This window comes from Rhinolophus sinicus, chromosome 14, assembly GCF_057876585.1.
Source record: "Rhinolophus sinicus isolate RSI-liver-muscle chromosome 14, RSI-T2T, whole genome shotgun sequence".
Classification (NCBI taxonomy): Eukaryota; Metazoa; Chordata; class Mammalia; order Chiroptera; family Rhinolophidae; genus Rhinolophus; species Rhinolophus sinicus.
The window spans coordinates 100,754,479-100,767,049 of NC_142514.1; the positions used below are offsets into that span (position 1 = coordinate 100,754,479).

General features: G+C 37.6%; 1 protein-coding gene across 2 annotated transcripts in view; it reads right to left on the reverse strand.

Moving 5' to 3' along the window:
- The window catches only part of CBL (Cbl proto-oncogene), an 87,402-nt gene that overhangs the window by 13,469 nt on the left and 61,362 nt on the right, over positions 1-12,571 (reverse strand). For both annotated transcript variants that reach the window (XM_019716331.3, XM_074335333.2), the window contains 3 exons: positions 7,110-7,235; positions 6,644-7,021; positions 5,866-5,957 (listed from right to left, as the gene is read on the reverse strand). In XM_019716331.3, coding sequence (XP_019571890.2) covers positions 5,866-5,957; positions 6,644-7,021; positions 7,110-7,235 — 596 coding nt within the window. The remainder of the gene's footprint in view (positions 1-5,865; positions 5,958-6,643; positions 7,022-7,109; positions 7,236-12,571) is intronic.

The following is a 12,571-nucleotide window of genomic DNA, read 5'->3' on the forward strand; positions in this document are numbered from 1 at the left end:
GAGAGCCAATGGCTTGAACCACAGTGGGGGGGGGAGGTGGAAGAAGAGGGGGGGATTTTTAAATTATAATTCTTTTTGTTGATGTTAATAAAAATGCAAAATCGCACCTCCTTCTGATTAAGCATTTTGGCAATACATATTTTACAAAATTCACATTCTTTCATCATAGTAATTCTACTTTGGCTGAATCTCTGGTTATGTATAAAGATGTTCACAGAAGCAAAAAAATTTATTACAGTAAGCGCTTTTAAACAAAATAAATATCCAACAACAGGAGAATGATTATAAATACGTGATGTTATAGTCACATTATATAATAATATGTAATCATTAAAAGTAAGGATTTTGACCCTCTCTTTCTCTCCCCTTCCCGACCTTGTTGTCCATCCCAGGGGGGGAAGAAAGGATTCTGAATAACTTTTTAAATGATAGGGAGAAATGTCCAAAATATATAATGCTAAGTTTAAAAAAGGAGAAAATATAAAACTCTATCTAGATCTAAAACATATATACAATTTACATGTCTACAGTCATGGCCAAGTAGCAAGTATCATCTAACCATCTGTCTAGAACAGCTAGCTGTAAAAGCAGGATAAAATACAAAAGAAAGAAGGCACTGGAGAATACACCAAGGTGAGCAGTGAAAATATCTTTTTTTAAAAACTGAAACTAAAATAAAAGATATTTTCTGTCAAACAGAAGACACTTTCCATTAAACAAAATCTGGAATCCACTGACACACACACCAACCCACTCCCACACACTCTGTCTCTGTCTCTCTTAAGTTCTTGGACAGAAGGAAAAAGATTCCAGATGGAAGTACAGCAAAGCAGTAAGAAATGAGGAGTACTATAGGATAAATATGTGGGAAATTTAAATGTCCAGGAAGTGTAAAAAGGCACTGATTCAAGGTAGATTCTAATGAGTCAAGGATGCACAACGGAATCCCCAGGATAACTATTAAAAGAATAACAGAAGGGGCGAAATGGTATAATAAATATACTTTAAGAAAAGTGGGCGGAAAGAGTAGGAACAAACATTTTAATTACTGTAAAACAAAGAATGGTACACTGGATTTAAGGGGGAATAGTATATAATGCTTACGAGAAACATATCTTAAATATAAGAACACAGAAAAATTGAAAGTAAAAAAATGATAAAAGATTATGCAAACACTAACTGAAAGAGTGCTGATGTAGCCATTTTAATATAAGACAATCAGACTTAAGGGAGGCAAAAAGTAGAACTAGAGAGTAAACTAGATAATAAAAATCATTATTATTTAGTATTAATAATTCTAAATTTCTATGTACCCTAATTACATAGGCTAAATACATATACAATACAAATGGACAGACTAAAATGAAAGAAGAGAGACCCAGTTATAGAGGAAGAATTTAACACACTCCTCTTAGTACATGATAGGTTAAAAATATCAGGAGGGATAGAACATTTAAACACCATTAACAAACTTGATCTCATTGACATACATAAAACGCTATGCCCAACAACCACAGCATACACATTCTTATGAAAGTTGTAGATATTACTGGAAGTTACTATAAACTAGTCAATCAAGAAGGTCTCAACAAATGTCATAAGTTAAAATAACAGAGTATGGTTTCTGACCACACTAGAATGCAGCTAGAAAGCAGTACTAAAAGGATAACTAGAAAATCTTCCAATGTTTAAAAATCAGGCAATATGTAAATAACTGATCAATCAAAGAAGAAATCACAAATAGCAAAGGCATGCATTTTGCAGTGAACAATAATGAAACTATGACATATCAAAATGTGTGGAATGCAGCTAAAGCATCTGTTATGGACCAAATGTTTGTGTCCTCCCAAAATTCATATGCTAAAGCCCTAATCCCCAGTGTGAACTGTATTTGGAGATAGGGCCTCTGAGGAAGTAATTAAGATTGGATGAGGTCATGAGGGTGGGACACTGATTCAACAGGATTGGTGTTCTGATAAGAAGAGATCCCAGAGAGCTTGCTATTGCTCTCTATACCTCTCCACTACACGTGTGTGTATCAAGGAAAGGCCATAACAAGAAGGCTATGCAAGCCTGCAAGCCAGTAAGATTCCTCACCAGAAACTGACTGTGCTAACACACTGATCTTAGATCATTCTTCTCAAGTGTACATGGGACATTTTCCAGATGGACAATATGTTAGCCCACAATTTAAGTCTCAATAGATTTTAAAAGACAGATATCATACAACGTATCTTCTCTGACCACAGCGGGATGAAATTAGAAATCAGTAACAAAAATAAAACTGGAAACTCACAAAATTGTGGAAATTAAACAATACACTTTTAAACAAGCAATTGATCAAGAAGACATTACAAGGGAAATCAGAAAATACTTAGAAGACAAATGAAAACAAAAACACAACATACCAAAACTTATGAGATGCAGCAAAAGTAGTGCTAAGGAGGAAATTTATAGCTATAAATGCTTATATTAAAAAACAGGAAAGATCTCAATTTAACAACCTAACTACAACTTAAGGCACTAGAAGAAAAACCAAAGCTAGCAGAAGGAAGGAAATAATAAAGATTAGAGCAGAGATACAAGAAATAGAATAAAAAACAACAGAGAAAAAAAAAAAATCAATGAAACCAAAAGTTGGTTCTTCAAAAAGTTCAACAAAACTTACAAACTTTCTCTAAATGGACTAAGAAAAAAGAAGGTTCAAATTACTAAAATCAGAAAGTGGGGACATTACTACCAATTATACAGAAACAAAAAGAATTATAAAAGAGTACTATGTCAGCCATAAAAAATAATGAAATCTTCCATTTGCGACATGAATCGACCTAGAGGGTATTACGCTAAGTGAAATGAGTCAGCCTAAGAAAGACAAATACCACATGATCTCACTTATATGTGGAATATAAAGAAGAAAATAAATGAACAAACAAAATAGAAACAGACTCATAGATATAGAGAACAAATTGACAGTTGCCAGAGGGAAGAGGGGTTGGGGAGCTGGGTGAAAAAGGTGAGGGGATTAAGAAATACAAATTGGTATCGCTTCTCAGCCTTTTGGCTAAGATCAAGTGAAGAAACACAAATTGGTAGTTAAGAAATAGTCACAAGAGTATAGCACAGAGAATATAGTCAATAATGTTGCAACAACTATATATAGTGCCGGGGGTTACTAATTATAGGGGGAGACCACTGCATCAATTATATAAATGTCTAACCAGTATGCCATACACCTGAAACTAATGTAGAACACTGAAGTCAACTGCAACTGAAAAAAAGAAATAATTTAGGGGGGAAAAAAAGAGTACTGTGAACAATTATAAGCCAAAAAATTAGATAACCTTGATGAAGTGGACAAATTCCTACAAACACAAAACTTACCAAGAGACTACCTCACAAAGAAATAGAAAATCTGAATAGACCTATAACTAGTAAGAAGATTGAATCAAGCTTCTGCACAGCAAAAGAAACCATCGACAAAATAAAGAGGCCACCAACTGAATGGGAGAAGATTTTTGCAAACAGTGTCTCCGCTAAGGGGCTAATATCCAAAATATACAAGGAACTCATGAAACTCAACAACAAAAAAACAAACAACCCAATTGAAAAATGGGCAGAGGACCTGAAGAGACATTTCTCCAAAGAGGACACACAAATGGCAAATAGACATATGAAAAAATGCTCAACATCACTAATCATCAGAGAAACGCAAATAAAAACCACAATGAGATATCACCTCACCCCAGTCAGAATGGCCATCATCAACAAGAGAAATAATAACAAATGTTGGAGAGGCTGTGGAGAAAAAGGAACCCTCATACACTGTTGGTGGGAATGCAGACTGGTGCAGCCGCTATGGAAGGCAGTGTGGAGGTTCCTCAAAAAATTACGAATAGAATTACCATATGACCCAACAATCCCTCTCCTGGGTATCTACCCCAAAAATCTGAAAACATTTATACATAAAGACACGTGTGCTCCAATGTTCATTGCAGCTTTGTTTATGGTGGCCAAGACATGGAAACAACCAAAATGTCCTTCGATAGATGAATGGATGAAGAAGTTGTGGTATATATACACAATGGAATACTATTCAGCAGTAAGAAAAGATGATATAGGAACATTTTTAACAACATGGCTGGATCTTGAGAATATGATGCTAAGCGAAATAAGTCAGACAGAAAAAGTAGAGAACCATATGATTTCACTGATATGTGGTATATAAACCAAAAACAACAAAAGAACAAGACAAACAAATGAGAAACAGAAACTCATAGACACAGACAATAGTTTAGTGGTTACCAGAGGGTAAGGGGGGTGGGGGGTGGGAGATGAGGGTAAGGGGGATCAAATATATGGTGATGGAAGGAGAACTGACTCTGGGTGGTGAACACACAATGGGATTTATAGATGATGTAATACAGAATTGTACACCTGAAATCTATGTAATTTTACTAACAATTGTCACCCCAATAAATTTGGGGAAAAAAAAAAAAAAAGATTGAATCAGTAATCAAAAATCTCCCAGCAGAAGCAGCTGGTTGCCTCAGTGGTTAGAGCGCAGCGCTCATAACACCAACGACGGTTCGATTCCCACATGGACCAGTGAGCTGCGCCCTCCACAACTGGATTGAAGGACAACGACTTGGAGCTGATGGGCCCTGGAGAAACACACTGTTGCCCAATAATACAAGAGAAAAAAAAAATTTAAAAAAAAGGGCAAAGGCTTTAAATAGACATTTCTCCAAAGATATATAATTGACCAATGAGCATGAAAAGATGCTCAACATCACTAATCATCAGGGGAAAGCAACCAGAAATTACAATCAGATACTATCTCACACTCATTAGGATGGCTACTATCAAAAAAGGAAACCAGAAAATAACAAGTTGGTGAATAATCTAAAGAAACTGGAACCCTTGTGTACTATTGGTGGGGATGTAAAATGGTGCAGCTGCTGTGAGTACAGTATGGTGGTGCCTCAAAAAAATTAAAAATAAAATTACCGTAATACCCAGCAATTCAACTTCTGAGTATATGCCCAAAATAACTGAAAGTCGGGTCTCAAAGAGATATTGTTCACCCATGTTCATAGCAGCAGCATTTACAATAGCTAAAATATGGAAGCAACCTAAGTGTCCATCAACTGATGAATGGATAAGCAAAATGTGGAATGCACATACAATGAAATATTATTTGGCTTTTAAAGGGAACGAGGTTCTGCAGTATACTACATGACGAATCGTGAGGACAATATGCTAAGTGAAATAAGCCAGTCACAAAAAGACAAATACTATATGATCCTACTTACATGAGGTATTTAGAGTAGTCAAAAATCACAAAGACAGGAAGAATAATGGTGGTTGGCAGGGGGAGGCGAAAATAGGGAGTTGTTGTTTAACAGGCATAGAGTTTTACAAAATGAAGAGTTAAGGAGATGGATGGTGGTAAAGGTTGCACAATGTGAATGTATTTAATAAACTGTACACTTATAAATGGGTACGATGATAAATTTTGTCATATATTTTACCACAAAAAAAGCAGGTACCTAAGAATTAAGAATTAAAATTTAAAATTGTAAGAATTAAGAAAAGAATTCTCTTAAAAAAACCAACAAAACCAAAATTGCTTCTTTGAAAAGATCGATAAAAATGATGAGCCCCAGCAAGACTGATCCATGTACATAGAGAAAGGAATGGCAAGAAATAGTCAAAAACATAAAATAGGTTACTTTTTACATGGTGCAAATACAGATCAATTTTTATTTTCTTCTTTATATTCCTCTGGGTTTTCTCAATTTTCTGTAAGTAAGCTGTTTAAAAGTACCAACTCCACTGTATGAAATACAGCTTTAGTAAACTTACCTGGCAGCCAGAGAATAAATGGCATTGGCAGATGCAGAAGGTTTGATTTTGGGGTGCTCACACTCTGGACCTACTGGGCTGCTATTCATATTCTGGAAAGAAAAGTGTTGAAAAAGGACCTTCTTAACACAGTTACATATCTCTTTAAAGATTCATCTCTTTAAATCATCGTTTTGGTCATGTCTGTCACTCTACTAATTTAAAACCATCAAATGCTCGTTTCCTACCAAAAAAATTCAAATTCTTTTGGGAAGGGGTAGTCAAGGCCCTCTAATCTAGTACTAATGCACTTTCTAGCCCCTTTTCCTACTTTGATACACAAAATTTCTGCTTCACTCAAATTAAACTACTTTCCATTCCACAGTACAGCTCAAGTATTTCTGTCATTGTAGCACTGATTGATCTTAATAATTATATCCACTTTGGAAAGAATACTTCAAATTCAGATGCCACTCTTTCCATAAAGCCCTCATGTTTGCTCTATCTGGAAATAATCTCTTTCTCTAAAACTTAAGTGTTTTTTATTTATAGTACCCATGGTGCGTGTGTACACATAGTATTTACAAACATGACTTACCTGCTGTTAAAATATATACTTCTTAAAAAAACAAATACACACACACATACACACACACACACACACACACACACACACACTTCTTGAGTTCAAACACACACATACACACACACACACTTCTCTTGAGGGTAGAAATGACCTATTAAATGCTACCCACAAATATCTGTTAACAGGCCATATAATTTCAAAATCAGGACTCACCATGGAGGTATCCAGACTGAATGTGCTTCCGAGCCTAGGCACATCTGTTCTGGGTTCCATTTGTGAGGGTAATGAAAATGGAAGTGAGTGCCGGTTGGTTAATTCTCTCCCTGTCCAGGGGTCACTATGGTTTGGGGCAACTACTGGTACTTTGGGGATTGACCGAGGCAGCCATGATTCCCCAAGGCGGCTAGAGGGGACAGGGGGCAGTTTGTCTCTGGATGGGCAGTCGCCTGGTGTACAAGGCAAGGGGCGTCTCTGAGGCCGGGTTTCCACTCCAACAGAATAAGGCCGGTCTGGAGGGGGTGGCGGCGGAAGATCTCGAAGTGTGGGAGGTATTGGTAACGGTTTGTCCTTATGAAGGGAGCCAGAAGCGGCCTGCGGGTGTGTGATGGAAGCAAATCAATCAGAAACTACTAATCCACAACAAAGAATCAGAAAACTGTAGAAATGGATAATGCTTTACCTTTGAAGCAGTTCCAAGACCAGAAGCACTTGAAGGAATAGATACTCGTTGAAGGTCAAGTCGTGGTGGCACTGGGGGAAGGGAAGCTTGTGGGGCCATAGAGAATGGAGAAGGAGGCCGTTCCACCTAACACAAAGAAAATTTCCTAATAGGTTATTCTTGTTTGGGGGGGGTGGCATCTTTCGACTCCTAAATTTGTAGATAGCGAGTACTAGATGAACACTGACTATGTAACTATCAGTGGGTCAGAGTTTGGCCTGGGGTATTACTTCCTGAATTATTTTCATGTCACCATAAGAGGGCAGTCTCAATCACAGAAATACCAAGCAGATGCAAGCTACAGGCAATTTTATCTAGAAATGGCTGTGCTACAAAAAGCTTCCTAGCTTATGATTTTTTTCAAAAATTACAATTTTCTACCTCCTCATCTTCAAAGAAAGAAAAAAATCTTTTCAATATTAAGAACAGAAACCCATATAAAAGAAAGGGGCAGACATTAACCTTTCAACAAAGCACCTGGGAAAATAATGTTTAAGGGGCAGAAGAATGAAAAGATCAAAGATAACAAATTCTCTGTGTGTTATGATAAAAAGAAAGAAAAGAGATTTCTAAGAGGAAAACGATCAACAACATCACTAAAAAACACACTGAGTCCTGCTGAAGAAATGTTATTTTAATTCAGTTATTAAAAGGGATTAATATTTTTGGTCAACTTATGTTCTAAAAAATGAGGTACCAAAAAGAAAAAACAATACATGTATATAACCTTTTCCATTTCCCTGCCTATAGCGGGTGATGAATAGTTGATAAGCTTGTACAAGGAGCTGTCAAGAGATATACAGTAATTCATACAAAATGATACTTCGTATTTTACTATAAGACTGGGTATAATACCAGGTATAACATAATACCAGGTATAATATAATATCATACCGGGTCTTATATTAATTTTTGCTCCAAAAGACACATTAGAGCTGATTGTCTGGCTAGGTCTTATTTTCGGGGAAACATGGTACTTGCTTTTATTCATGCAAGAAAATGGGCTCTATGTCAATGGAACATGACCAACACCATATAAGCAGCTAAACACCTCAAGGGTTAAGGAAGTGAAAAGTTATTAATCAAGCTAATTCTCACTTCATCATCAATTTCTAGTCAGTCACTGTATCCTGTTAATTTTTCCATAAAAGAATCTCATATCTGTAACTTTCTTTTCATTCGACTTACCAACCTTGTACCTGATTTATTAAAACCACCTTCAGGTGTCTCCCAATTTCTAGTTTATATCTCACCAAATCCTTTTGCTCACCATTACCAGCTAAGCCATCCTTAAATACTCACTAGCTCAAAACCCATCCATCAGTAACTCTCACCTTCCCACAACTCTCTACTCTGCAATTCCCGACTCTCTGCCTTTGTTCAAGTTGTTTCCCAATTGAAAGGCCCTATCTGCCTAGTTTGATCCTTCCCAGCATCCATCTTTTTCATTCCTAAAGTGCAGAAGATTAAGCTAATCATATTCCTTAATTCATGCCACCATATCACAACCAATCCCTGCAATGTTCTTTTACCTTAACATATAATAAAGTTCCAGAAAAGGAAGAAAAGACAAATGGAGAAAAAATTATGTAAGACATTTCCAAGACTTAAGGAATATAAATATCCACATATAAGGGGTTCACTGCATAGCTAGCCCAATGAAGGAAAAGAAACCCATAACAAATAAACAAACAAAACACATCCTTGGGGGTGGCCGGTTAGTTCAGTTGGTTAGAGCATGGTGCTGACAACACCAAGGTTGCAGGTTTGATCTCCACATAGGCCACTGTGAGCTGCGCCCTCCTTAAAAATAAATAAAGTTTTAAAAAAAACCCACATCCTTAAATTTTCAGGGAATCAAGGATAAGGAAAATATCCTATAAGTTTCTGGGGACGGAAGGAAAGAGGGCACCAAAGAGCAAAATTACACCAGAAAGTAGAAGTCAAGTGAATTGAAGCCATAACAATTTTGAGTTGAATTATTTTCAACCTAGAATTCTATAACTAGCCAGATTTTGAGGGTTGATTTAAAGGCATGTTAAGGTATCAAACATCTCAAAAAATTACACCTCTCACCTTTTCACAGAAAGCTATTCTGAGGACATATTCCACCAAATAAGGAAGTCAAGTGAAAGAAGGAAAACATGAGAGCCAAGAAATAGGCACTCCAACACACAGGGGAGGTAATGAAGTCCCGTGATGATGGCAAGGGGAGACTTCAGGGTGATGGGGAATGCAGCACCCCATAATAATGTTTATTATTCTGTATTAATAGAATTTACTTCATAAATAATTACATTGAGAGGATGTTTGACAATATGGTAGGACTTGGTAGTGACAGGTACAAACTGAAAACTAAGGAAATAAAAATAAAGTGATTATCCCAGGAAAAGCAAAAGTAATTATATTATAGTTATTATATTACTTGGCACACTAGGGAGCAAAATCATTTAAACACTGAATATATGTTTGGATTTAGCCAAAAAAATGTTCAGATAAATATAGTGGGAAGATATGGAGTAGGAAGGAGGGAGATAATAAGACACCTAAATCTTTTCCTACAATACCTGAAGTGAACAGATAGCTAATATTAAAGAATCAAGGGGTGGCCAGATGACTCAGTTGGTTAGAGCGCGAGCTCTTAACAACAGGGTTGCTGGTTCAATTCCCACATGGGCCAGTGAGCTGCGCCCTCTACAGCTAAGATTGTGAACAACAGCTCTCCCTGGAGCAGGCTGCTGTGAGCAGCTAGAGGTCGGTGTGAGCTGCTGTGAGCTGCCACAGGCTGCTGTCTGCTGCCGTGGGCTACCATGTGCTGCCAGTGACCAACATGAGTGGCCGGTGTCTAGCGTGAGTAGCTGGCAGCCATTGTGAGCAGCCAGCAGCCATTGTGAGCAGCCAGCAGGCGAGAGCTGCCATGAGCAGCCAACCGACGACTGGCGACAGGTCGACCAACTGCCTCAGCCAGGGGGAGCACAAGGCCCATAATACCAGCATGAGCCAGGGAGAGTTGTGTCCTACACAACTAGATTGAGAAACAATGGCTTGAACTGGAGTGGGGGTGGGGGGTGGGAGAAGGGGGGAAAAAAAAAGAAAATAAGACTCTCACATATGCTGCGTATAAGAGATTCACTTCAGATCAAAAGACACACACAGACCAAAAGTAAAGGGATTAAAAAGGATACTTCATAAAAATGGAAACAAATAAACAAAAATCTGGCGTAGCAATACTTATATCAGACAAATCAGACTTTAAAACAAAGGCAAAGAAGACACAAAGAAGAACCCAGTAATCCCTCTTCTGGGTATTTATCCAAAGAAACCCAAAACACTACTTCAAAGGCATATATGCATCCATATGTTCATTGCAGCATTATTTACAATAGCCAAGATATGGAGGCAATGTAAGTGTCCATCAACAGATGAATGGATAAAGAAGTGGTACATATATACAACGGAGCATTACTCAGCCATAAAAAAGAATGAAATCTTGCCATCTGCAATAACATGGATGGACCTAGAAGGTATTACGGTGAGTAAAATAAGTCAGAGAAAGACAAATTCCATATTATTTCACTTATATGTAGAATCTAAAAAACAAAATAAACAAAACAGAAACAAACTCATAGATACAGAGAATATTTTGATGGTTGCCCGTTGTAAATGGAGGAAGGGATTAAGAGGTACAAATTGGTAGTTACAAAATAGTAATGGGGATGTAAAGTACAGCATAGGGAATACAGTCAATAATACTGTAATAACTGTATGGTGTCAGATGGGTACTAGATTTATCAGGGTGATTATTTTATAAGTTATATACAGGTGCGATCAAAAAATATTTGTTTAGGGGCCGGCCCGGTGGCTCAGGTGGTTAGAACTCCATGCCCCTAACTCCAAAGGCTGCCGGTTCGATTCCCACATGGGCCAGTGGGCTCTCAACCACAAGGTTGCCAGTTCAACGCCTCGAGTCCCGCAAGGGATGGTGGGATCCGCCCCTTGAAACTAAGATTGAACACGGCATCTTGAGCTGAGCTGCCTCCCAGATGGCTCAGTTGGTTGGAGCAAGGGCTCTCAACCACAAGGTTGCCAGTTCAATTCCTCGACTCCCGCAAGGGATGGTGGGCAGCGCCCCCTGCAACTAAGATTGAACATGGCACCTTGAGCTGAGCTGCCGCTGAGCTCCCGGATGGCTCAGTTGGTTGGAGCGCATCCTCTCAACCACAAAATTGCCGGTTCGACTCCCGCAAGGGATGGTGGACTGTGCCCCCTGCAACTAGAAAACGGCAACTGGACCTGGAGCTGAGCTGCGCCCTCCACAACTAAGACTGAAAGGACAACAACTTGACTTGGAAAAAAGGCCTGGAAGTACACACTGTTCCCCAATAAAGTCCTGTTCCCCTTCCCCAATAAAATCTTTTTTTTTTAAATTGTTTAAATTTTAAAAATGTATTACAGTAACAGACACGTTGCCCTTTAAAATACTCCCCCTCACTTCAAACACACTTATCCCATCATTCTTGCCACTTTCTGAAGCAGTTCTGGAAGTCTTCTTTCATGAGTGTCTTCGTTTCATCCTCCATCATGACAACGCTCCATGTCACACATTGCTTCTGGTACGGCAATTTCTATCAAATCAAAACATTAAGGTGTGTCCTCATCCATTTTATTCACTGGATCTGGCACCGTGTGACTTCTGGCTCTTCCCCAAAGTCAAATGACCATGAAAAATAAACATTTTAAATTGATTCAGGACATCGAGGCAGCCACAACAGCACAACTAAAGACACTTAAGAGGACTTCCAGAACTGCTTCAGAAAGTGGCAAGAACGATGGGATAAGAGTACTTGAAGCGAAAGGGAGTATTTTGAAGGGGATAAATAGCAATGTGTCTTTTATTGTAATACATTTTTAAATTTAAATATTCCCATATTTTTATCACACTTTGTAAATGTCTAATCACTACAGTGTACACCTGAAACTACTATAATATTTTTATGTCAAGTGTAATTGAAAAATAAAACATTTTTTTAAAATCTATCAAAAATTAAATATTTGAACTCAAATATTTTATTCATACCTTATACATACTATAAGATATACAGAATAAAACAAAACAGCCACCAAGTACCTACCATTCAGCTAAGAAGTGAAATACCACTGTCACTGTAAAATGTCCATGTGCCCCTGCCCTAATTATATCCTTGTGCGCTATCAGAGTTTAAATTTTTCCATAAAAGAATCTTTTATCTGGAAATTACACTGCTAGAAATTTACCCTACAGTTAGACATACAAAATAATACCAATATGTATAAGCATAGAAACAATATGAATGTCCATTAAGGGACTAAATTCCCAAATAGCAAAGTGACAATACAATACATGAAGATATTTTTTCTCTACTTGAATTTTTACAGTGTATATT